The 27,021-nt window shown below is 46.2% G+C and overlaps 1 protein-coding gene across 2 annotated transcripts; it reads left to right on the top strand.

Moving 5' to 3' along the window:
- Positions 1-2,894: 2,894 nt before the first annotated feature.
- GOLGA5 (golgin A5) lies at positions 2,895-21,463 on the top strand. 2 transcript variants are annotated; one of them, XM_069951053.1, is made up of 13 exons: positions 2,895-3,013; positions 7,628-8,187; positions 11,877-12,098; positions 12,867-13,086; positions 13,176-13,299; positions 13,395-13,598; positions 15,864-16,034; positions 16,984-17,112; positions 18,121-18,219; positions 18,928-19,153; positions 19,234-19,339; positions 19,890-19,953; positions 20,883-21,463. In XM_069951053.1, the coding sequence occupies exons 2-13, from the start codon at positions 7,674-7,676 to the stop codon at positions 20,961-20,963; spliced, it is 2,160 nt and encodes a 719-aa protein (XP_069807154.1). In that variant the 5' UTR covers positions 2,895-3,013; positions 7,628-7,673; the 3' UTR covers positions 20,964-21,463. The 2 variants fall into 2 exon arrangements, with proteins under 2 accessions (XP_069807154.1, XP_069807153.1); XM_069951052.1 differs by lacking the exon at positions 2,895-3,013 and adding an exon at positions 3,042-3,248.
- The last annotated feature ends 5,558 nt before the right edge of the window (positions 21,464-27,021 follow it).

Raw genomic sequence — 27,021 nt, 5'->3', positions numbered from 1 at the left:
TATACAGTGAGTACACAGGGAGCTGCTGTCAGTATATACAGTGAGTACACAGGGAGCTGCTGTCAGTATATACAGTGAGCACAGGGAGCTGCTGTCAGTATATACAGTGAGTACACAGGGAGCTGCTGTCAGTATATACTGTGAGTACACAGGGGGCTGCTGTCAGTATATACAGTGAGTACACAGGGAGCTGCTGTCAGTATATACAGTGAGTACAGGGAGCTGCTGTCAGTATATACAGTGAGTACACAGGGAGCTGCTGTCAGTATATACAGTGAGTACAGGGAGCCGTTGTCAGTATATACAGTGAGTACACAGGGGGCTGCTGTCAGTATATACAGTGAGTACATGGAGCTGCTGTCAGTATATACAGTGAGTACACAGGGAGCTGCTGTCAGTATATACAGTGAGTACACCGGGAGCTGCTGTCAGTATATACAGTAAGTACAGGGAGCTGCTGTCAGTATATACAGTGAGTACACAGGGGGCTGCTGTCAGTATATACAGTGAGTACACAGGGAGCTGCTGTCAGTATATACAGTGAGTACAGGGAGCTGCTGTCAGTATATACAGTGAGTACAGGGAGCTGCTGTCAGTATATACAGTGAGTACAGGGAGCTGCTGTCAGTATATACAGTGAGTACACAGGGAGCTGCTGTCAGTATACACAGTGAGTACAGGGAGCTGCTGTCAGTATATACAGTGGGTACAGGGAGCTGCTGTCAGTATATACTGTGAGTACACAGGGAGCTGCTGTCAGTATATACAGTGAGTACACAGGGAGCTGCTGTCAGTATATACAGTGAGTACACAGGGAGCTGCTGTCAGTATATACAGTGAGTACAGGGAGCTGCTGTCAGTATATACAGTGAGTACATGGAACTGCTGTCAGTATATACAGTGAGTACACAGGGGGCTGCTGTCAGTATATACAGTGAGTACACAGGGAGCTGCTGTCAGTATATACAGTGAGTACACAGGGAGCTGCTGTCAGTATATACAGTGAGTACACAGGGGGCTGCTGTCAGTATATACAGTGAGTACACAGGGAGCTGCTGTCAGTATATACAGTAAGTACAGGGAGCTGCTGTCAGTATATACAGTGAGTACAGGGAGCCGCTGTCAGTATATACAGTAAGTACAGGGAGCTGCTGTCAGTATATACAGTGAGTACACAGGGAGCTGCTGTCAGTATATACAGTGAGTACACAGGGAGCTGCTGTCAGTATATACAGTGAGTACAGGGAGCTGCTGTCAGTATATACAGTGAGTACCAGATGTGACCAATACCGCCATACTGTGACTGGATAGCACTGCCACACCAGACCTGACCAATACCGCCATACTGTGACTGGATAACACTGCCATACCAGACCTGACCAATACCGCCATACTGTGACTGGATAACACCGCCACACCAGACCTGACCAATACCGCCATACTGTGACTGGATAACACTGCCATACCAGACCTGACCAATACCGCCATACTGTGACTGGATAACACCGCCACACCAGACCTGACCAATACCGCCATACTGTGACTGGATAACACCGCCACACCAGACCTGACCAATACCGCCATACTGTGACTGGATAACACTACCATTCCAGACCTGACCAATACCGCCATACTGTGACTGGATAACACCGCTATACCAGACCTGACCAATACCGCCATACTGTGACTGGATAACACCGCCACACCAGACCTGACCAATACCGCCATACTGTGACTGGATAACACCGCCACACCAGACCTGACCAATACCGCCATACTGTGACTGGATAACACTACCATTCCAGACCTGACCAATACCGCCATACTGTGACTGGATAACACCGCTATACCAGACCTGACCAATACCGCCATACTGTGACTGGATAACACCGCCACACCAGACCTGACCAATACCGCCATACTGTGACTGGATAACACCGCCACACCAGACCTGACCAATACCGCCATACTGTGACTGGATAACACCGCCACACCAGACCTGACCAATACCGCCATACTGTGACTGGATAACACCGCCACACCAGACCTGACCAATACCGCCATACTGTGACTGGATAACACCGCCACACCAGACCTGACCAATACCGCCATACTGTGACCGGATAACACCGTCATACCAGACCTGACCAATACCGCCATACTGTGACTGGATAACACCGCCACACCAGACCTGACCAATACCGCCATACTGTGACTGGATAACACCGCCACACCAGACCTGACCAATACCGCCATACTGTGACTGGATAACACTGCCATTCCAGACCTGACCAATACCGCCATACTGTGACTGGATAACACCGCCACACCAGACCTGACCAATACCGCCATACTGTGACTGGATAACACTGCCATTCCAGACCTGACCAATACCGCCTTACCCCCCACCGCCCTTTAAAAGGCACCAGATTTACTGGCAAGTCTGAAAGCCTAATGGTAAATACAGCCCTGCCAATTATGCCTGGAGCCAAAGCCAAACCTGATGGGAGTTGTAGTGTTTCACGGTTCCCTGTCTCTGCTTTAGGTGGATGGATTTCCTATTACAGTCACTGTGCTGGGACATCTACTGCTGTATATATATATATATAGTACTGTGGCTTCACATCTGTGCTCTCTGGCTGCCTATTACCGTCGGACATGATGGGAGTCGTAGTTCTGGGACAGCTACGGTAGTTACAGACATACAGTCAAAGCTGTCAAGCCCGAGGACCCTTCTGCTAATGCAAACTACAATTCCCATCATGCCTTGCTGCCAAAGCAAAGGCTCTGGGTGTCCAGGCATGATGGGACTTGTAGTTTTGGGCCGCGGGTTTGATGCCCCTGTAGATAGCAACAAGCCGCGATTTATTTCATGTTATTTTTTTTTTCTACAGTTTACTTGAACGTATGGAGACCCAGTATGCACGACCACCGCTCCCGAGCTCCTGGTTTCTATGGTTACGGAGGACTGAGCGGATTGACAGGCGCGACGCTCCTTCTCCTAGTCTCTATGGTAGGTGTCTTCTCTATGGGACAGTACAGCGGGGCTTCTCTCCCCCACTCTGCGGTAGATCTCTATGGTTCTCATAGACGGGCAGAGCCGCTGTATCCTCGGTGTGTGCGCTGTGAGGCCCGGCAGGCAGCGCCGCGGACAGCCCGTGTGGGGACCTGCCGTGTGTCAGCAGTTCCGGGTCCACGTCTCCGGTGGGGGATGGAGCTGAGGACGGAGGCGAGGCTGTGAGGAGCCGGTGAGTGTCCGGGGGCGGCAGGGTGGGCTCCCCCCAGGATACCTCACCAGGGTCTAACATGGGAGGTTGTGGTGGAATTGTACGTCTCTATGGCAACAGGTGACCGGTGGGATCCCCGACCCCCTCCCCCCCAAAGAATGTGTCCCCGTATAACAGAGAGACAATGGCGGAATGTGTCCCCGTATTACAGAGAGACAATGGCGGAATGTGTCCCCGTATAACAGAGAGACAATGGCGGAATGTGTCCCCGTATAACAGAGGGCGAATGTGGCGGAATGTGTCCCCGTATTACAGAGACAATGGCGGAATGTGTCCCCGTATATCAGAGAGACAATGGCGGAATGTGTCCCCGTATATCAGAGACAATGGCGGAATGTGTCCCCGTATATCAGAGAGACAATGGCGGAATGTGTCCCCGTATTACAGAGAGACAATGGCGGAATGTGTCCCCGTATAACAGAGAGACAATGGCGGAATGTGTCCCCGTATATCAGAGACAATGGCGGAATGTGTCCCCGTATAACAGAGAGACAATGGCGGAATGTGTCCCCGTATATCAGAGACAATGGCGGAATGTGTCCCCGTATTACAGAGAGACAATGGCGGAATGTGTCCCCGTATATCAGAGACAATGGCGGAATGTGTCCCCGTATATCAGAGACAATGGCGGAATGTGTCCCCGTATTACAGAGAGACAATGGCGGAATGTGTCCCCGTATAACAGAGACAATGGCGGAATGTGTCCCCGTATATCAGAGACAATGGCGGAATGTGTCCCCGTATAACAGAGACAATGGCGGAATGTGTCCCCGTATATCAGAGACAATGGCGGAATGTGTCCCCGTATATCAGAGACAATGGCGGAATGTGTCCCCGTATTACAGAGAGACAATGGCGGAATGTGTCCCCGTATTACAGAGAGACAATGGCGGAATGTGTCCCCGTATAACAGAGAGACAATGGCGGAATGTGTCCCCGTATATCAGAGACAATGGCGGAATGTGTCCCCGTATTACAGAGAGACAATGGCGGAATGTGTCCCCGTATAACAGAGGGCGAATGTGGCGGAATGTGTCCCCGTATTACAGAGAGACAATGGCGGAATGTGTCCCCGTATTACAGAGACAATGGCGGAATGTGTCCCCGTATATCAGAGAGACAATGGCGGAATGTGTCCCCGTATTACAGAGAGACAATGGCAGAATGTGTCCCCGTATTACAGAGAGACAATGGCGGAACGTGTCCCCGTATTACAGAGAGACAATGGCGGAATGTGTCCCCATATATCAGAGAGACAATGGCGGAATGTGTCCCCGTATAACAGAGAGACAATGGCGGAATGTGTCCCCGTATTACAGAGACAATGGCGGAATGTGTCCCCGTATATCAGAGAGACAATGGCGGAATGTGTCCCCGTATTACAGAGAGACAATGGCGGAATGTGTCCCCGTATTACAGAGAGACAATGGCAGAATGTGTCCCCGTATTACAGAGACAATGGCGGAATGTGTCCCCGTATATCAGAGAGACAATGGCGGAATGTGTCCCCGTATTACAGAGAGACAATGGCGGAATGTGTCCCCGTATTACAGAGAGACAATGGCAGAATGTGTCCCCGTATTACAGAGAGACAATGGCGGAATGTGTCCCCGTATTACAGAGAGACAATGGCGGAATGTGTCCCCGTATATCAGAGAGACAATGGCGGAATGTGTCCCCGTATTACAGAGAGACAATGGCGGAATGTGTCCCCGTATATCACAGAGCCAATGGCGGAATGTGTCCCCGTATTACAGAGACAATGGCGGAATGTGTCCCCGTATAACAGAGAGACAATGGCGGAATGTGTCCCCGTATTACAGAGACAATGGTGGAATGTGTCCCCGTATTACAGAGAGACAATGGCGGAATGTGTCCCCGTATTACAGAGAGACAATGGCGGAATGTGTCCCCGTATTACAGAGAGACAATGGCGGAACGTGTCCCCGTATTACAGAGAGACAATGGCGGAATGTGTCCCCGTATTACAGAGAGACAATGGCGGAATGTGTCCCCGTATTACAGAGAGACAATGGCGGAATGTGTCCCCGTATTACAGAGAGACAATGGCGGAATGTGTCCCCGTATTACAGAGAGACAATGGCGGAATGTGTCCCCGTATTACAGAGAGACAATGGCGGAATGTGTCCCCGTATTACAGAGAGACAATGGCGGAATGTGTCCCCGTATAACAGAGAGACAATGGCGGAATGTGTCCCCGTATAACAGAGGGCGAATGTGGCGGAATGTGTCCCCGTATTACAGAGAGACTGTGGCGGAATGTGTCCCCGTATTACAGAGAGACAATGGCGGAATGTGTCCCCGTATCACAGAGAGACAATGCGGAATGTGTCCCCGTATTACAGAGAGACAATGGCGGAATGTGTCCCCGTATTACAGAGAGACAATGGCGGAATGTGTCCCCGTATTACAGAGAGACAATGGCGGAATGTGTCCCCGTATATCAGAGACAATGGCGGAATGTGTCCCCGTATTACAGAGAGACAATGGCGGAACGTGTCCCCGTATTACAGAGGGCGAATGTGGCGGAATGTGTCCCCGTATTACAGAGAGACAATGGCGGAATGTGTCCCCGTATTACAGAGAGACAATGGCGGAATGTGTCCCCGTATTACAGAGAGACAATGGCGGAATGTGTCCCCGTATATCAGAGACAATGGCGGAATGTGTCCCCGTATATCAGAGACAATGGCGGAATGTGTCCCCGTATTACAGAGAGACAATGGCGGAACGTGTCCCCGTATTACAGAGGGCGAATGTGGCGGAATGTGTCCCCGTATTACAGAGAGACAATGGCGGAATGTGTCCCCGTATTACAGAGAGACAATGGCGGAATGTGTCCCCGTATTACAGAGAGACAATGGCGGAATGTGTCCCCGTATATCAGAGACAATGGCGGAATGTGTCCCCGTATATCAGAGAGACAATGGCGGAATGTGTCCTCGTATAACAGAGAGACAATGGCGGAATGTGTCCCTGTATATCAGAGAGACAATGGCGGAATGTGTCCCCGTATATCAGAGAGACAATGGCGGAATGTGTCCCCGTATATCAGAGAGACAATGGCGGAATGTGTCCCCGTATAACAGAGACAATGGCGGAATGTGTCCCCGTATAACAGAGAGACAATGGCGGAATGTGTCCCCGTATTACAGAGAAACAATGGCGGAATGTGTCCCCGTATAACAGAGAGACAATGGCGGAATGTGTCCCCGTATATCAGAGAGACAATGGCGGAATGTGTCCCCGTATTACAGAGAGACAATGGCGGAATGTGTCCCCGTATAACAGAGACAATGGCGGAATGTGTCCCCGTATAACAGAGACAATGGCGGAATGTGTCCCCGTATTACAGAGAGACAATGGCGGAATGTGTCCCGTATAACAGAGACAATGGCGGAATGTGTCCCGTATAACAGAGGGCGAATGTGGCGGAATGTGTCCCCGTATAACAGAGAGACAATGGCGGAATGTGTCCCCGTATAACAGAGGGCGAATGTGGCGGAATGTGTCCCCGTATTACAGAGAGACAATGGCGGAATGTGTCCCGTATAACAGAGACAATGGCGGAATGTGTCCCGTATAACAGAGGGCGAATGTGGCGGAATGTGTCCCCGTATAACAGAGAGACAATGGCGGAATGTGTCCCCGTATAACAGAGGGCGAATGTGGCGGAATGTGTCCCCGTATAACAGAGAGACAATGGCGGAATGTGTCCCCGTATAACAGAGAGACAATGGCGGAATGTGTCCCCGTATATCAGAGGGCGAATGTGGCGGAATGTGTCCCCCATTGTCTGCAAGGGGCACCAAACAGGGAGATCTATATGGGGGGGATCGCTTTGCTGATACATTATTATGTACACTCTGCACTGTCACCTAAGTTTAGAACTGGGGTGTTAAACTCAAGCCCTCCAGCTGATGCAAAACTACAACCCCCATCATGCCTAAACAGCCAAAGCTTTAGTTAGATTAAGGGGAACCTGGCACCTGGGGCAGAGCCTTTCCTACCACCGGTAGAACCCCCGATACTTACCTCCTCCTGGCGGACATCATCTTTAACTGACCCTAAAACATTACCTGGAATGGGAGCATTATGTGGCGGACAGTCACTAATAGTACCATAGAAATTAAAGCATTGGCCCCCAACCTGTGGCTCCCTGGCTGTAGCATAACTATCAGTGTGTGAGTGCCTGTGACGGGTTGAGCATGCTGGGTATTGTAGTTTCACTTCAGCTGGAGAGTCCCGGTTTGGAGACCCCCGATGATAAGTGAATCTATTTCAGAGTCTCTTACGTGAGTCTTTCTTTCCTTATCCAGGACATGATTTTGCAGCCTTAAAGGCAGAAGGATCAACGCTTCTGCCATGTCTTGGTTTGCCGATCTGGCAGGTAGAGCAGAGGATCTCTTAAACTTAGTAGATCAAGGAGCAGCTACGGCATTAAGCAAAAGCAAAGATGGCTACTCCACAGAGGGGAGCAACACGGACTATTACCCAGAGAATCCACAAGAGAAGAGTCCAACCTACGGAAAGCCCAGCTTCATCACCTCAGCGGCTGATAACATAAAGCACCAGAAGGCCACGCTCCTAGCCGGCACCGCCAATGTTAAATCCACCCCCAGGACGAGCACAGAAGTGTCCCACAGCACCTCTGCCAGCGCCTCGTCTCACCGCACAGCCAGCCAGTTTGTAAGACGCAAGAAATCAGAGCCCGACGATGAACTGTTGTTTGATTTCCTCAACAGCTCAGAAAAGGCTCACAATGGCGTCCTGGAGTCCAAGAGAGAGAGCAACAGGGAGGCCGCCCCTATCAGTCCGACTGGGAGAAGCAACCCACAAAGTGTCAGACCTTCTGAAACCACAGCCCCAAAGATGCAAGGTAAGGAGGAAACAGCAATGGCTTATGGGTTATCATCTCCATGCACTTCCCTGACTGTGCAGGATCTATACATCTGTTCATCCCGAGCTTCTAAGATGAGACGGCAGAAGGAGAGCTAATAGTTGCTGCATTACACTACATATGTCTGTCTGTTCAGGGCCTGTAGAAAGCAGGATCACACAAGCCAGATGAACCAATGAATTGTCCCAGAGTTTTTGGAAGGATCGGAAAATCCATTTGTGACTCATGATGTATTGTCCTTAAAGGATGTAATGTCTTAGAAACATGGCCCCTTCCCTCCAGAAACCGCGCCTCTTCTGTCCTCCGTTTGGATGCGGTTTTGCAACTCTGTTCCATTGAAGTGAATGAAACTGTTATGTAATACCACACACAACCTGAGGACAGGGGTGGAGCTGTTTACCGTGTTGCCTTGTATTATGAGCATAATATGTTTCGGGTTGGAGTTTGTAATCCGAATCCACTCTTAAACCAAAGCAAATTTTCCCATAAGAAATCATTGATATGTAGAAAATTGGTTCCACCCCCCAAATATAATGATTATTCATTCTGAATAACAGGTAAAACAGATAAAACAATGATAAACAACTGAATCTGTGATATTATAAGTTACTGTACTGTATAGCAATCAGCATGTGGTATATAATGTATAGTAACCATATAACCCTGATAACACAGCAGCTGGATATGTGATATATAAGTTACTGTACAGTATAGCAGCATGTGGTATATAATGTATAGTAACTATATAACCCTGATAACACAGCAGCAGCTGGATATGTGATATGTTACTGTACAGTATAGCAGAATGTGGTATATAATATATAGTAACTGTATAACCCTGATAACACAGCAGCAGCTGGATATGTGATATGTTACTGTACAGTATAGCAGAATGTGGTATATAATGTATAGTAACTGTATAACCCAGCAGCTGGATATGTGATATATAAGTTACTGTACAGTATAGCAATCAGCATGTGGTGTATAATGTATAGTAACTGTATAACCCTGATAACACAGCAGCTGGATATATGATATATAAGTTACTGTACAGTATAGCAGCATGTGGTGTATAATGTATAGTAACTGTATAACCCTGATAACACAGCAGCAGCTGGATATGTGATATATAAGTTACTGTACAGTATAGCAGCATGTGGTATATAATGTATAGTAACTATATAACCCTGATAACACAGCAGCAGCTGGATATGTGATATGTTACTGTACAGTATAGCAGAATGTGGTATATAATGTATAGTAACTGTATAACCCAGCAGCTGGATATGTGATATATAAGTTACTGTACAGTATAGCAATCAGCATGTGGTGTATAATGTATAGTAACTGTATAACCCTGATAACACAGCAGCTGGATATATGATATATAAGTTACTGTACAGTATAGCAGCATGTGGTATATAATGTATAGTAACTGTATAACCCTGATAACACAGCAGCTGGATATGTGATATATAAGTTACTGTACAGTATAGCAGCATGTGGTATATAATGTATAGTAACTGTATAACCCTGATAACACAGCAGCTGGATATGTGATATATAAGTTACTGTACAGTATAGCAGCATGTGGTGTATAATGTATAGTAACTGTATAACCCTGATAACACAGCAGCAGCTGGATATGTGATATATAAGTTACTGTACAGTATAGCAGCATGTGGTATATAATGTATAGTAACTGTATAACCCTGATAACACAGCAGCTGGATATGTGATATATAAGTTACTGTACAGTATAGCAGAATGTGGTGTATAATGTATAGTAACTGTATAACCCTGATAACACAGCAGCTCGATATGTGATATATATAAGTTACTGTACAGTATAGCAATCAGCATGTGGTATATAATGTATAGTAACTGTATAACCCTGATAACACAGCAGCAGCTGGATATGTGATGTATAAGTTACTGTACAGTATAGCAGCATGTGGTATATAATGTATAGTGACTGTATAACCCTGATAACACTGCAGCTGGATATGTGATATATAAGTTACTGTACAGTATAGCAGCATGTGGTGTATATAATGTATAGTAACTGTATAACCCTGATAACACAGCAGCAGCTGGATATGTGATGTATAAGTTACTGTACAGTATAGCAGCATGTGGTATATAATGTATAGTGACTGTATAACCCTGATAACACTGCAGCTGGATATGTGATATATAAGTTACTGTACAGTATAGCAGCATGTGGTGTATATAATGTATAGTAACTGTATAACCCTGATAACACTGCAGCAGCTGGATATGTGATATATAAGTTACTGTACAGTATAGCAGCGTGTGGTGTATAATGTATAGTAACTGTATAACCCTGATAACACAGCAGCTGGATATGTGATATATAAGTTACTGTACAGTATAGCAGCATGTGGTATATAATGTATAGTAACTGTATAACCCTGATAACACAGCAGCTGGATATGTGATATATAAGTTACTGTACAGTATAGCAGCATGTGGTATATAATGTATAGTAACTGCATAACCCTGATAACACAGCAGCAGTTTGTAGATACAGGATGGAGCTGCAGATCCCCATAATGCAGTAGCGTAGTACAACAGGTTAGAATAGAGAAGCAGGGCTGCTGTCAGAGGTCTGTGTGGTCACATGACAGCAATGGGGAAGGGGCGTGTGTTCAGCATGTACCATTCAGGAATAATAATAATAATAATTTTTTATTTATATAGCGCCAACAGATTCCGCAGCACTTTACAATTCTGGGGGTACATACATAGACAGAAAATAGAAATTACAGATATACATATAATTATCCATACATGAGGAGTAAGGGCCCTGCTCGCATGTATGAGCTTCCATATTATCAGGAGAGGGTTTGAGACAAAATGGCAGAGGGGCAAAGTGCATCATTGTTCTTATGGTCCGGCCATCTTTATAAATAAGGCAGTGCAGGTAAGGGTGGGTGAACCTGTCACCTGCCCATGCCTGCATGAAATGAGAATGACAGAGCTGTGCAGGAGGACAGTGACAGAAACTTTATATACAGCAGTGTGAATGGCTGAGTGTAATTGCAGCCACATTATACCAGCTGTGTGAATGGCTGAGTGTAAGTGCAGGCACATTATAGCAGCAGTGTGTATAGCTGAGTGTAAGTGCAGGTACATTATAGCAGGAGTGGAGAGGATGGGAAACACAAGGGCTGACAGAGACTGCAGGGAGCAGGAAGGAATGAGCAGGGCAGATGTGGGCACATACATGCAGCACTATCTGTCCGGGGAGAGAGGGGTTACAGCTATGGAGAGATTACCCCCACAGTCCTGTCCCCTGATGTAAGCCCCAGCCTGAAGTGGATCTGCTATGATTTGGAAGGTGAGGGAGACTTCCTGGGTCAGAGTACAGGGCTGTAGACCCCGCTATGCAGACCATGCCACTCCCCCTCCCACCCAGTACAGGGATCTCTTACACCAAAGCAATGCTCTTACACCAAGTCACTATTTTGAAAAATTGTGAGCTCTTCTTGCAAAATACTCTTCAACCAAGTTACTCTTAAACCAAGGTACCACTGTATAGCTATGCTTTTTCTAATCCTGAGTAACTTTTTAAATCTTTTTCTCCTGTTCAGTTGAGTCAGGGTGGATTTCCTAATTCTCCTTGCTTCTGTGTCATTGGTCAGGTGATCTTAACAAGTCACTGTCTGTACAAAGCGCACAAGAGTTCAAAGAACCAGACACGAGATCAGAAGAACAAACCCCCAGTCCTGTTAACACTAATGGAGATCAGAAATCCCAAGAATTGTCCAATCTCCGCCTGGAGAATCAGCTGCTGAGGAGCGAGGTCCAGTCTCTCAACCAGGAGATGGCAGGGCTGATCCAGCGCTCCAAGCAGATGCAGGAAGGTAACAATGGGATGCCGCAACAGGGTCCTACATTCTGCAAGTAATATAGCTTTAATGGGGCTCTCCAGGCTTAGACAAACATGGCTGCCTTTTTGCAGAAACAGTGCCACTTTTGCCCTCACTTTGAGTGCAGGTTTTGCAGCTCGGTTCCATTGAAGTCAATGGAGCTAAATTGTAATACACACAAGCTAAGGATGGGGTGGGGTCCCGGGGGGTCGGGTAGCTATGCTTTTTCAAATCCTGGATAACCCCCTTTTATAAGAGAACATTGGCAGGGAATTACCTGGCCTAAAGTTACAGGTTATAATCAGCTGGCATGTATGTGTGACCCATGTAGACTCTGCTTTATCCCAGCAATATTGTAGATGTCACAGACAGATTTAAATCTAGCTAGGTGATCTAATAACGCTTAAGAACTGGCATATTGAAATCCAAGATGCATAACTAAAAAAAAACAACAGAAATTGGTCCTTACCCCAGAAAAACAGCTCTAAAGTCTGGGCCACTGTGTGTTTCACTTCCCTTTAATTTCCTGCATACCACCTGTTTTTATGGGAACTCTAATAAGAGAGCCATGGATCTCAGGACCTGGGGGTCAGGGCTTAGCTACTGCTATGTGCAGGAGGGTGTGAAACTGAGCTCAGACTCAGTGTTTCTTTTATTTGTCTTCACATATTAAAGCCAGTGTGTCAGTAACCCCTTCTGTACATGATATCAATAGCAGTATACTGTTTAAATAATTCGGAAAGTAACTATCACTTTACTTAGAGCTTAATGAAGCCCGGGTACGGATAGAGAAGTGGAATGGGGATCATTCCAAAAGTGACCGTACCACAAGAGAGCTCCGTGCGCAGGTAGATGACCTGACAGAGGCCGTAGCTGCAAAAGATTCCCAACTCGCGGTGCTTAAGGTTCGGCTACAGGAAGCTGACCAGTTACTGAGCAGCCGCACCGAGGCTCTAGAGAAGCTGCAGAGTGAGAAATCCAGGTAGGATATTGGGGCGCAGTGTTCACCTCAGGTACAGGCACGATATAACGTATCGTATATAATCATGACTAATGATTTACAATTGTCAGGATGCTGCAGGACCACAATGAAGGCAGCAGCCTCCACAGCCAGGCATTGCAGACTGTGCAAGAAAGACTGCGGGAAGCAGAGGCTGCTATAAAAAGGGAACAAGATGGATTTAAGCAGATGCAGGTATGTCCTGAAGCAAACTCTTCTCATTTCATCAAGATCTGTACAAATCTTCTGGAAGTGAATAAACTCCTTACATTGGACTGTGTAATCCTCAGAGTGAATTCGCGACTCGTCTGAGTAAGATGGAGGCCGAGCGTCAGAACCTGGCTGAGTCTATTATTGCTGCAGAAAAGAAGCATATGGAGGAAAAGAGGAGAGGCGATGATCTGCAGCAGCAGCTGAAGGCCACAAAAGCTGCCGCAGAGAATGTGAAACAAGAAATGGCCGATTACAAGCAAAAGGCAACGCGCATCCTACAGGTACAGGCGAACGGTCACTTTACTGGTGTCGTCTGTTTCTAGACATTTCTGTGACGTTTTACATAAAGCATTGCCATCATGTAAGTAAACTTTTGAGATATTGTCCAGACATGTTGAAAGTTTAGATTGCGCTGGGTCTCAGTTGTGATGCCCGCTGTGAGTCATAGCTCAGTGACACACACTTCAATCCCTGGCTGCCCGCCCCAATACAACCCATGAGTTCCATAGACTATAATGGAGCGCAACAGTCATAGTGGTTGCATGGCCGGCCAGGGAGTAAAGTTTGCCAGACATATCACTTAACTGTGACTGCAGCAGGTCTCAGGACTGGGACCCAGTGGAATCTAAACTATTAACATGTCTGGACACTGTGTCAAAGGTTTATATGAGTGACTGTAATGTTATAACACGTTCTATTACATTCATATAGTGTTCTTTTTCTAAGTGATTATGTCAGAAGTTAATGGATACTGGAACATACCATCCCAATGGAGGCCAAGAGAACGCTGTTGATCTCTGTCAGGTCAAGGGGGCCCTATGGCTGTATACGGCATGTGCTTTGTTGTCACATACCCAGAGCAGCATGATTAGTGTACTGGGTGCACACTGATCAGCCATAAAATTAAAGGGGAACTCCAGATAAGGAAAACTTGTTTTCTATTTAGAGTACATTAAAAGTTATATAGATGTGTCTATACAATGCCTCACTGGTAGCTGATCGACATCCAGGAAGAAAACTGTCCTCTGTGCCAATCCACATTGTCTCCTGCTCCCACAGCTCTACCACCTTAGGAGACCGAGATTTCATGCTTCTGTCTCACATTGTGTGTGTGTGTTTGCTGAGAACAGGCTGATGATGCAGACAGGGGGCAGGGTGTGATGTCACAGGAGGCGGGGCTGGATCCCCCAATACCCTGAGTGATTCACCATCTCTGACCGGCCTCTTTAGCCTTTAGTCTATACCTGAGCAGACATGGAGTGACAGAAGCAGCTGCTGCAACTTCACAGATTGTGCAAAAGTCTGCAGTGAAATTAGGGCTGTGTTCACACATGTTGGAGTCTCATTGCAGTACTGCAACGTCTGCAGAAAAATGATGCAGTAACAGAATGAAATGATGCTAACCGGCACAGAGGATCAGATCTGGCACTGCCAATTCCACCTGGAGAATAGCAAGTGTCTGTGTTACAGGTAGTAACAGTGTGCTGTGTGGATGAGACCAAAATGAAATGATAAAATACTGCAATTGATTCAGTAACACAAAGAAACTGCAATGTGTGAACACAGCCTAGATGTTCTGCATCAGCTTTGGGCGGTGAAAGGGCAGGGTGGGGGACTGTGATGAACAGCTTAGGGAAAGCATTGCATTCTGGAACCTGTAGTACAACTGCTCAATCAGGAAGTACAGCCGCACAATACAGAACAAAGACCCCAAAGCAAATTGATTTTTGGTAGTTTCAAAACTTGGTTAGACAGGTAAGCAATGCTTTATGCTTCTGCACCAGCTTTTTTTTTTTTTTTTTTTTAAACCTCTGCCTGGAGTTCCCCTTTAGGCTGGGTTCACACTACATATATTTCAGTCAGTATTGTGGTCCTCATATTGCAACCAAAACCAGGAGTGGATTAAAAACACAGAATCTGTTCACACAATGGTTAAATTGAGTGGATGGCCGCCATATAGCGGTAAATAACGGCCATTATTTCAATATAACAGCCGTTGTTTTAAAATAACAGCAAATATTTGCCATTAAATGGCGGCCATCCACTCAATTTCAACATTGTGTGAACAGATGTTTTCTGTGTTTTTAATCCACTCCTGGTTTTGGTTGCAATATGAGGACCACAATACTGACTGAAATATACGTAGTGTGAACCCAGCCTTAAAGTGTTACTGTCATTTTAAAAAAAAACTTTTCACTTGTCAAAAGTTTTAATCGGTTCAGGTCTGAGTGTTCAGACCCGTACCGATCGGGAGGACAAGCCCAAAGAAGACCATGCTAAGGGTGGTCCTCTCCCAGCTCAGTGTAACGTGATAAGTCGGACCTGAGTATGAAGCCTGACTCCCAGACCGATCAAAACTTTTAACGTGTCTCTATGATGCGCTCTGTGACATGTCAAAAGTATTTTAAAATTCAATACTGTGTACGGCTTCTTTGTGACATTTAAACAGTTTTGAACAGTTGAAAAGTGGCATTAAAACAAGAAAAGATAATCTGTATATATCTGGCTTTAATAAATAACATTCAGATTTCTGTATATGTGCCCAGTCCAAAGAAAAACTGATTAATAGTCTGAAGGAGGGTTCTGGCATTGAAGGCTTAGACAGTCAGACCGCCAGCAGTATGGAACTGGAGGAGATGAGACATGAGAGAGACCTGCAGAGAGAAGAGATCCAAAAGCTCCTGGCACAGATACAGCAGCTGAAGACTGAGCTACAGGTGAGACTGACTGAATGTTTAACACTGGTGCCTAGTTATTCAGAGTAGCAGTGACATCACTGAGAATACAGCCTATCCATCACTAGGGATCAGTGACATCACTGAGAATACAGCCTATCCATCACTAGAGATCAGTGACATCACTGAGAATACAGCCTATCCATCACTAGGGATCAGTGACATCACTGAGAATACAGCGTATCCATCACTAGAGATCAGCGGAGACATCACTGAGAATACAGCCTATCCATCACTAGAGATCAGTGACATCACTGAGAATACAGCCTATCCATCACTAGGGATCAGCGACATCACTGAGAATATAGCCTATCCATTACTAGAGATCAGTGACATCACTGAGAATACAGCCTATCCATCACTAGAGATCAGCAGTGACATCACTGAGAATACAGCCTATCCATCCCTAGAGATCAGTGACATCACTGAGAATACAGCCTATCCATCACTAGAGATCAGTGACATCACTGAGAATACAGCCTATCCATCACTAGAGATCAGCGGTGACATCACTGAGAATACAGCCTATCCATCACTAGAGATCAGCGGTGACATCACTGAGAATACAGCCTATCCATCACTAGAGATCAGCGGTGACATCACTGAGAATACAGCCTATCCATCACTAGAGATCAGCGGTGACATCACTGAGAATATAGCCTATCCATCACTAGAGATCAGCGGTGACATCACTGAGAATACAGCCTATCCATCACTAGAGATCAGCGGTGACATCACTGAGAATACAGCCTATCCATCACTAGAGATCAGCGGTGACATCACTGAGAATATAGCCTATCCATCACTAGAGATCAGCGGTGACATCACTGGGATTACAGCTTGTGTACATGTTTCGTATAAGGTCCCATATTCTAGAGTTGTGCACTGCATATAAGGAGAGACTAACTGTGTTTTTTTCTTTCTCCCGCAGGATTTGGAGACTCAGCAGGTGAGTGAAGCAGAGTCGTCCCGGGAGCAGCTTCAGGACCTTCAGGAGCAGATTGCAGATCAGAGAAGGGCAAAGCAGGAATTAGAGGCAGAACTTGAGCGTCAGAAACAGGTAAGCACACAGTTATAGGTTATTTCTTATGAGTAATAGCTGTAGACTAGTACTGGCCAATATATCACTAATTTGCCAGTTGGCTGCAGAATTCTTTGTACAGAAATGTAGCGTTCTATATGGAAAAAGGTGCACACAAAAAAGGTCTTGAAACGTTCCTCCAATGTGAACTGACACTCAACTAAAAATCACATTTATGGTTGGCGAGTGGTAAATCTCACGACTCCTCCAATTAACAACGCCCATGGCCTTGTTGAGCAGCTCTGTTGCTGACATACGGGCATATTAGACAGCTCAGCGTGTCGGGTAAGTGAGTGCTAATCTGCTAGATCGACACTGCCTTACAGAGCCTATTATGCTGCTTGATTATTGTGCGGCAAGGGCTGCACAGACATTGTTAACGTTTGTTTTATATAGTAAATAATAAAGTTATATACTTACCTGTCTAGGCTCTCTGAAGTGACAGGCCACTCAGCCAATGACTGACCAGAGGGGACAGCCCAGCTGCCAGTGATTTAGTGATTTGCTGAGCGGCCTGTCACTTCAAAGACAGTCGAAAAAGCTTCAGCAGCGGCTCCAGTCAGAAGGGAGCAGGCAGGAGGACACTGGGGAACCTGGACAGGTAAGTATAATGTTTATTATTTTCCTTATACTGTCATCAGCCGTGCATTCTTATTACACGTAGCAATGTGCGGCTGATAATTGTTGATTTTTAAACTTGATAAAAGCCAACAATCAGCTGATTGGCTCTTCGGCTGATTGTTGTCTTTATAACACGAAGCAAGATCTGCCTGATCCATTCCGTCCTTTAGGCCCCTTTTACTCTGAGCTATGGCAAGTGGTGGGGAGCAGATCCTCTGCTTGGATTATTTGCCTTTAATCTTCTAGCAGAATGTAGACCACAAAGCTTCATGCAGCCATATTCTACCAAATACAAACCTGACAAACGGCTGCTGTAACTCCATGTATTGATTCCTCGGTCTCATATTTCCTATCCACGGTTTACAGGAATTGCAGTATACTCAGGAGGATCTGTACAGAACTAAGAACACTTTGCAAGGAAGGATCAGAGACCGTGAGGATGAGATCCAGAAGCTCAGGAATCAGGTATTCCACTGCGATATAATGAAGGAAACGCTTCAAGATCTATGGGCAAAAAATCTGTAATAAACATACATTCCCTGTAGTCCTAGATAATAAGTACTTACCCAGCTGTGTAACCCCTTAGATGCTGCTGTCAATGGCAAAAACAATATGTATGTGGTTACATAGACAAAGAAGACTCACCAGTGTCTGTACAGCATAGTGCTGGAGGCCTAACATACTGTAGTGCTTTGTTATATTACCTATACTAGCCACATTATATCTGTGATTAATAAGATCTTGTAAGGCCTGCCACAGAGGTGTGAACCCAGCCAAAAATATAATGTTAATAAAGTTTTATTAAGTTAAAAAAAAAGTTTTGTTTTGTAAAACACTTATTACGTTATTGTGGTCAGTAAGTTAACAATTTATGCTGCTCGGTAAACAACAGCGTAATAAATGTGAACAGTTCTGATAAACAATATGACTCCACCTGCATAAGAGCAAGTCCTCCTAAAGCTACATGGAAAGTCAAATAAAAGTCAATACAGTGTATTGTAGAGGAGTGGGTGCAGACTATACTGGAACAGGATGTGACCCCTCGCAGCTGTTATCAGTGGGGGTCTCCTTACTTAGAGCAGCAGCACAGGTTGCCTACATGACATGTCCATCCTTAATATTGTACCTGTGCATCTCCTTATGGAATGGTTTGGCAATGTCATTGATACACAGCTGACCAACAAAGCATTAAGCAGCAGCAGCCAGGGCGAGCTGGAGAATCGGCTGCACCAGCTGACCGAGACGCTGATACAGAAGCAGACCATGCTGGAGAGTCTGAGTACGGAGAAGAACTCGCTGGTCTATCAGCTGGAGAGGCTGGAACATCAACTGAAGAGCATGCAGGGGAGCGGTGGGAGCGGCTCTACCATCAACATGGCCGCCATGGACAGTGCAGATGGTGCGTATATCAATTACCTATGGAAGTTTGTTTTATTGTTTGGATCTTGGGTTAATGTTTCTCCTCCTGTTAAACTATAGGAGCTCGCTTAAGAAATGTTCCCGTTCTGTTCAGTGATGCGGACACAAACGTTACAGGAATGTATGGCAAGGTCCGAAAAGCCGCCAGCACCATCGACAAGTTCAGGTACAGCCATGGATTTATAAGTGAAGCTTCAGTATTTATTATACAGTGGAAGTAACTTACCTAAGCACAGTTGTGCTTCCCAAGTCACGAGTATGTCGGCAGAATGTCAAAATGGCCTATCCGTGCCCCATCGATGTAAAGGGAACCTATGTCCGCCACGTTACATAGAGACCATGTGGTATGGTGTGACACCCGCTGGGACACTGAATACATTGTTTGGCTGAACTAATTTGCATATCAGATTTTTGCATCATGTCACAGGAACAGAGTGGTCACACCAATGTATTCAGGGTGTCAGCAGCAGCTCTAATACTATCCTACCTGGTCTGTATGCACTATGGTGGTGATAGATCCAACTGAGGGAGTGAAAAACAGAGATGTGTTCGTTGTACAGCCATCAGGCTCTATCAGACTGGACTCTTCATGTAATGACTGTGTGAGGTATCCTGTTACTATAGGGATTCAGTGGGAAGCCATGGATAGTAATTACTACTACTTCTACAAACCTTTGTTCTTTAGGGAAATCATATGCATCTTTTTTTCTTCCTAGCATCCGTCTTGGCGTATTCTTGCGACGATATCCCATTGCCCGGCTATTTATTATTATTTATATGGTAAGTATAGGTATCTTGGTATAATTCTTACAATGTACTTCACACACTTTTTTTCTTACTTTTTTGTCGTCTTTATTCGCTTGTAAAAACTACCATGAATAACAAGCGTTTTTGGCTGTGTGTGTCTCTTTATTGCAGTTTGCAGCTCGCCTTGTTGCTTTTAGCAGTGGTGAGTTCAGATGGCACCTGCATATAGCAGGGATCCGCCGTCGCCGCTAGTGTGTACAGGCAGCACCTGGACTTGTCACTGCTTACAGCGAAATGCCCAGCTGCCGACTGCAGTGAAGAGACAAGGCCGGTACAGCTGTGTGGGTTTTTTTTTATTTTGATTGGGTAACTCATTGAAAGACTTAGGGATTCACCAATCAAAACCTGCTGTTTTTTGGAGAAACACTAGAAAAATGAAAAGGAAAAAAAAATGCTGTTGCCGAATGTTAGTATTATTAAAATCCCTGAATCACATGATCAAAGACTTGTAATCACATGAGGAAAAAAAAAGGAATAAAAGAATACATGTATTACAACACACTGGGGGGGGGGGGGGGAGCCACAAAAACAGTTGCATGGAATACCCAAGAAGTTCTGCTCCCAGAGGAAAACAACACAAATGCAGTAAGTGTGATGGAGGCCTTAAGGTAGGTTCTCACGGGGCAGAAGTCATGTGACTGAGATGCCCTCATGATAACTTTACAGATCTGTGGGGTTAATTCATGACTGGCCCCTCAACTTTGCAGGTAAACGGATTTCAGGAACTTGTAGCATTATGTCCAGGAATTATGGAATTTTAGTTTTCCAACAGCTGGACAGCTGAGGTTTCTCCATCCCTGCTGTTGCATATAACAGACAATAGCAAATCATTGGAGACAATCTGCTCACTTGGATTGCTACGTAAGTCTTTATAGTGACTTTTTTTCCTGCTTTGCTTTTAGGCTCTCCTTCATCTTTGGGTAATGATCGTTCTTCTGACATACACCCCGGAAATGCACCACGACCACCCCCCTGGAAAGTAGCATCTATTATAAGAGCTGTCTCTGTGACAGGAGCACAGATCTATATTTTCTGCATAGACTAGGTAACATACCGGGTTCTTCTTCTGTAGCTGACCAAGACCACTGGTGGGGGGTCCTGAATGATAGGTCCATGGTACGGTCTATAGCAGGTGGACATTTTGGGTTCTGTTCCTTTCTGAAGCTTCCACTGTCTGCAGACTTATAACTTTCCAACCTGTAACCATACAGGCCCCTCTGTGCTGCTACCAGTCCGGATCATTCACACAGATGGGCAAAGGTCCCGCAGCAGCTGCCCGTGCGCTGGCGGCACATACTGTATTGTATCAGCAGGAACGCCTGATGTAAATGGAGGGGAGATTTCTTCTGCTGCGCTCGGTCTCCTTTCCACTTGTAACATTTTAAATGTAAATAATTTCTATAATATAAGTGCGGGCGGACGGGAGAATAGTGCAATCTTTTAGGAAATATAATGAAATATTAATAAAATACCAATGATTTTTTTTCCTGTTTCTGGGTTTTGCTTTTATTGATGATATATTGGTTCTCTCCAACCTGTTGCCCTCCCTGCCAGCCATGATAGGAATTGGAGTTTTGTAACAATTGGGGAGCGGAAGGTTGGACAGCACTGTGTTATATCGTCTCTGAACACTAGAGGGAGGTATAAGCCTTGGCTGGCAAGATGAGGGTGACTGCAGGCCTTCACCAGATTGAGATATCGCTCCAGCAGCCGGCTACAGTGTGTGATGATACAGTCAAGCATCAGATCGCACTGGTTTTCTGATGTCTTGTAAGCTTTGCTGATCTTCCATTTATTTACCTTGGACACGCTGCAGGGCTAGCTTCCACTTTACTTTTCTCCTTTAGAAAACCTATAGCTTGGCTGCATTATAGATTGCAGTTTGGCATCCATCTCTTGTATTATCCTGAGAGATGACATGGCTGTTCTGTCCTTACACTGTAGCACTACTCCTTTAGGGCAGAGCTGGGATCAGTGACTGTAGCTGCTGGTCTGCATTGGCTGAAATACACCTCCAGTCTTATCATGTTTGTGCTAAAACAATTCCCCATCTTTTTGGCCCCAGTCAGCCATAGTGAGAGTTATGGAGATTCTTGCATATGTATTAAAAAGGTAAAAAGAATTCCAGATAGCCATAAGTATTCCGCCCCTTCCCTATGTCATGACATATATCACATGATATATATGGTCTCACAGCTGACAATTTAAACAAACAAACACCAAGTCTGAAGAGGAAAGAATTGCCTATAGAGCTCAGGGACAGGACTGTATGGAGGAGGAACGAGCTGCCTGTAGAGCTCAGAGACAGGAGTGTGTGGAGGAGGAAAGAGCTGCCTATAGAGCTCAGAGACAGGAGTGTGTGAAGGAGGAAGAAGCTGCCTATAGAGCTCAGGGACAGGACTGTGTGGAGGAGGAAAGAGCTGCCTGTAGAGCTCAGAGACAGGACTGTGTGGAGGAGGAAAGAGCTGCCTGTAGAGCTCAGAGACAGGACTGTGTGGAGGAGGAAAGAGCTGCCTGTAGAGCTCAGAGACTGTACTGTGTGGAGGAGGAAAGAGCTGCCTGTAGAGCTCAGAGACAGGATCGTGTGGAGGAGGAGGAAAGATCTGCCTGTAGAGCTCAGAGACAGGACTGTATGGAGGAGAGAAGAGCTGCCTGTAGAGCTCAGAGACAGGACTGTGTGGAGGAGGAAAGAGCTGCCTGTAGAGCTCAGAGACAGGACTGTGTGGAGGAGGAAAGAGCTGCCTGTAGAGTTCAGAGACAGGACTGTATGGAGGAGGAAAGAGCTGCCTGTAGAGCTCAGAGACAGGACTGCGTGGAGGAGGGAAGAGCTGCCTGTAGAGCTCAGAGGCAGGACTGTGTGGTGGAGGAGGAAAGAGCTGCCTGTAGAGCTCAGAGACAGGACTGTGTGGAGGAGGGAAGAGCTGCCTGTAGAGCTCAGAGGCAGGACTGTGTGGAGGAGGAAAGAGCTGCCTGTAGAGCTCAGAGACAGGACTGTGTGGATGAGGGAAGAGCTGCCTGTAGAGCTCAGAGGCAGGACTGTGTGGAGGAGGAAAGAGCTGCCTGTAGAGCTCAGAGACAGGACTGTATGAAGAAGGGAAGAGCTGCCTGTAGAGCTCAGAGACAGGACTGTGTGGAGGAGGAAAGAGCTGCCTGTAGAGCTCAGAGACAGGACTGTGTGGAGGAGGAAAGAGCTGCCTGTAGAGCTCAGAGACAGGACTGTGTGGAGGAGGAAAGAGCTGCCTGTAGAGCTCAGAGACAGGACTGTGTGGAGGAGGGAAGAGCTGCCTGTAGAGCTCAGAGACAGGACTGTGTGGAGGAGGAAAGAGCTGCCTGTAGAGCTCAGAGGCAGGAGTGTGTGGTGGAGGAGGAAAGAGCTGCCTGTAGAGCTCAGAGACAGGACTGTGTGGAGGAGGGAAGAGCTGCCTGTAGAGCTCAGAGACAGGACTGTGTGGAGGAGGGAAGAGCTGCCTGTAGAGCTCAGAGGCAGGACTGTGTGGAGGAGGAAAGAGCTGCCTGTAAAGCTCAGAGACAGGACTGTGTGGAGAAGAAAAGAGCTGCCTGTACAGCTCAGAGACAGGACTGTATGGAGGAGGGAAGAGCTGCCTGTAGAGCTCAGAGACAGGACTGTGTGGAGGAGGAGGAAAGAGCTGCCTGTAGAGCTCAGAGACAGGACTGTGTGGAGGAGGAGAAAAGAGACGCCTGTACAGCTCAGAGACAGGACTGTATGGAGGAGGGAAGAGCTGCCTGTAGAGCTCAGACAGGACTGTGTGGAGGAGGAAAGAGCTGCCTGTAGAGCTCAGAGACAGGACTGTGTGGAGGAGGAAAGAGCTGCCTGTAGAGCTCAGATGAGAGTCCCATGCAAACTGATGGCCGACCCTGTTGTGTGGGGGCAACATTCTAAGGTGTATTGGGGGCCGTTAAGGAGAATATGAATGTCATATAGGGGCCTGGCCAGAGGCCTGAACCCAATGGGACATCTGTGTAGAGCTGACAATGGCGTCCACCAGTGCCCATCCTCCAACCTGATATAGGGGAGAGGATCTGCAGAGAAGAATGACCGAACACCCCCAGATCCTGGTGTAACCCATAGCCAAGAAGACTGGAGGAGGAATCACTGCCGGAGGGGCCTCACTCAATGCTGAGTGACAGCTCTGAATACTGATGGTGATATATAGAGGGAGTATTCAGATCTCTACCATCCTGTCCTCACTGGTAATTCTGGGGAACACAGAGCAACATAACAACATGTGAGGAAGGTGACCGGGCTGAGCACTCTCCCAGTGTGTTGCTCTTCCTGTGTGTTGGGTTCCGTGCTGTCTGCGGGGGGCGCTGTTCTGTACAGAGTTATGTTTTGTAATGTTTCCTGTTTATTCTTGTCTCTGTGTCACGATGCGCCAGGCCCAGATTCACAGAGTGATCAGGACACTATGACAGGTAAGTATAGAAGCTGTTGTCACAGGGTGGGGGGGTGACCAGTCACCTCTGCCTCCTCCCCCCTCCGGAGGGATCTCACCTCTCATGTGTGAAGACGATTTCCATGTTCCAGGATATTGACTTCTCCGCTGAGTTATAAAACGCCGAACACTTTCCTTCAGTCGTCCTCATTCTGATCCTGAGTTACTTCTGATCCTGGGAAAGCTGAGTAATATGACTCTTGGAGTTCATTCAGGGGACACTACTCCGCTTTCCCGGATTGCTGAATGGTTGGAGATAGTCACTATACCATGGGTCACCAGCTTTACCTGAAACAGGAAAACGATGAGTATAATTTTTCCCCTTTTGGCAGAAGGTGATTTGTGACCTGGATTCTGGTAGTTCAGTGTTGTCATAGGGACATTGGCACCAAATAACCATCTCCTACCCATTTTACTGGTCTGCTTGGTTGGTGTTTACGCCTTTTATCCTATGGTAAAACTGATGGTTATCTATGTTCTTTAAGTCAGTACGATTACCCTGATTGGCTGAAACTTTATCTCACTGCTTTAAAAAAATTAAAACCTTTTTTAAAAAAAACTAAATGTGTTTAAGGTTGCTTTAGCCCCATCCTGATAACGCTGTTATCCTTCGGTCTATGGGGCTGTGTAAGGAGTCGCTCCATGATCCCTACTTTCTATCGGGACCTTGCATGTGTATATGCAGCTTTTTATCCTTTTTTTTAATCAAATTTATTTAGATGTCATGTGACCAAAGATTTTGTGGGTTTGGTGGGTTTTTGCGCTTTTGAGCTTACGTCAGGTACCGTATAAATTTTTTTTCCAATTTATACATTTAAATTTATAAACCGTGAAAAGGAGTTGATTTTAACCTTTTATTATGAGGGAGGGTTTTTTTTTATCTGTTAAACATCTTTATTTTTTTCTCAGTAATTTGTAGTCCTCCAAGAGATTCCTATGAGCAATACACTGATCACTTATACAGATCAATGCAGTGCATATGTACTACATTGATCTCTGCAGACTGCTCAATTGCTATGGGCTGCTGGAGCCCATAGTAATGGAATGCTGAACCAGGATTAAGCCTGTCCTGGAAAGTAGGATGGATTGCCCCTTTGCAATGGCATTGGGGGGCAGGGGGATTAAATGGCTAATAAGCATGATTGCTGTTCTTGCTAATAGCCGTGGTCCCTGGCTGCTATAGGCATGACCCCTCTCTGCACCCTCTTAGGGACTTCATGATGTGTGGATACGTCATGGGTCCTTAAGGAGTTACATTGTCAGGACGTCCCCTGTTCGACTATTTCTTGCCTCCACATTGATAAGGTGGGTAGATGGACGTCCATCCATTTCAGGACCCTCGCATTACATGTTGACAATAAGGATTCTCTGAATAATAAAGGTTAATGATGCTGTAAACAAACCCAGCAGACGGATCTGAACATATAGGAGTCTGCGTCTCATGTATGATAGCGGAAACAGAGGGTGGAAGACGGCTCATACCAGTCACTAATAAATGCATTGTTAGCAGCTGGTGATACAGGTAGGTGTGACCCTATCATCTCCTCCTCCCTGTTGTCATCTGACCTGTGCCCACTCATCCCGCACTGGCCGAGGGGACTGGCAGCCATAATTCCAGAGGGGATATGAGTATATAGTGTATCTATAAGGCCCTGGGGTCCCTGTGAGTGAACTGCTTCTATTATAGGGGCAGAGGACATTGCTGGTGCCTCTCCCCTACACAAGAAGTACTCGTGGAGCCCACTACATACTTAGACAACCTGATATTATTGCTGTCGCCTGTCTTTTCTCTATGGGGGACCCCAACTCTTCTTTATACAAGGGATGTGATTGGGTCATTATAACCTCCATTAATCAAGCTCCCTAACTGACTGGTTGTTTTGGAATATCCACAATGTCCCTGTGACAACTATGAGTAACCACAAGAGAAGTGTTGTCATAGGGGCGCTGCAGTAGCTCAGGCCTGTACCAAGCAGTGATGTGCTGTAGTGCCTTATATAATGCTGTCAGTAGTTCCCCTTTAAGGCTTTTCCAGCGCAGTCACACGCTCCGTCTGACCACACACCCGGGTACAATTATAGTAAGTAAATGTCTGGGATAATTGCGGCTGAATTTATCTTGTTTTTATCAGTAGATAATGAAGTTGCGGGACAGGCTGCTCCTTCACATGGCGTCTGTACACAGGAGTGTTTGCCTGTGATTAGCGCACGAGGAGCCTATTCAGCCGCATTGTCCGCTGCCCCTTTCATATCCTCCTTTATCTCCGCTCTCTTTTCCCTTTTCTGTTGAACATCAGAACTTCTGACTAATTGTGTGAGGAGAAAAGACGAACGTGGCGCAATTGTTTAGAGCCACGGCTTCGCATTATCTCTATATTTATGCAGGAAATTGACTACGAGGTGAACACCTGTCGCTGCCCGCACCGCTCTGACCCTCCAGGTTTTACAACCGTCTTTTAATTAAGAATAATCTCTACATTCTCTGTGAAACGGCGCCATAAAACAGAAGAGGCCGGATACTCTTAAAGGGGAACCGTCAGGGTCAGGCCACGTCTTATGTATTGTTTATAAGACATGCTGCTTTTACC

This window comes from Dendropsophus ebraccatus, chromosome 13 (assembly GCF_027789765.1).
Source record: "Dendropsophus ebraccatus isolate aDenEbr1 chromosome 13, aDenEbr1.pat, whole genome shotgun sequence".
Taxonomy (NCBI): domain Eukaryota; kingdom Metazoa; phylum Chordata; class Amphibia; order Anura; family Hylidae; genus Dendropsophus; species Dendropsophus ebraccatus.
The sequence above is the reverse complement of the archived record's forward strand: the minus strand, read 5'-3'. Positions and strand labels throughout refer to the sequence as shown.

Coding starts and splice junctions, on each gene's coding strand:
- GOLGA5 (XM_069951053.1), top strand. CDS start 7,674: ATGTCTTGGTTTGCCGATCTGGCAGGTAGAGCAGAGGATCTCTTAAAC. Junction 18,220..18,927: donor TCCAGAAGCTCAGGAATCAG/GTATTCCACTGC, acceptor ATTGATACACAG/CTGACCAACAAAGCATTAAG. Junction 19,154..19,233: donor CGCCATGGACAGTGCAGATG/GTGCGTATATCA, acceptor GTTAAACTATAG/GAGCTCGCTTAAGAAATGTT.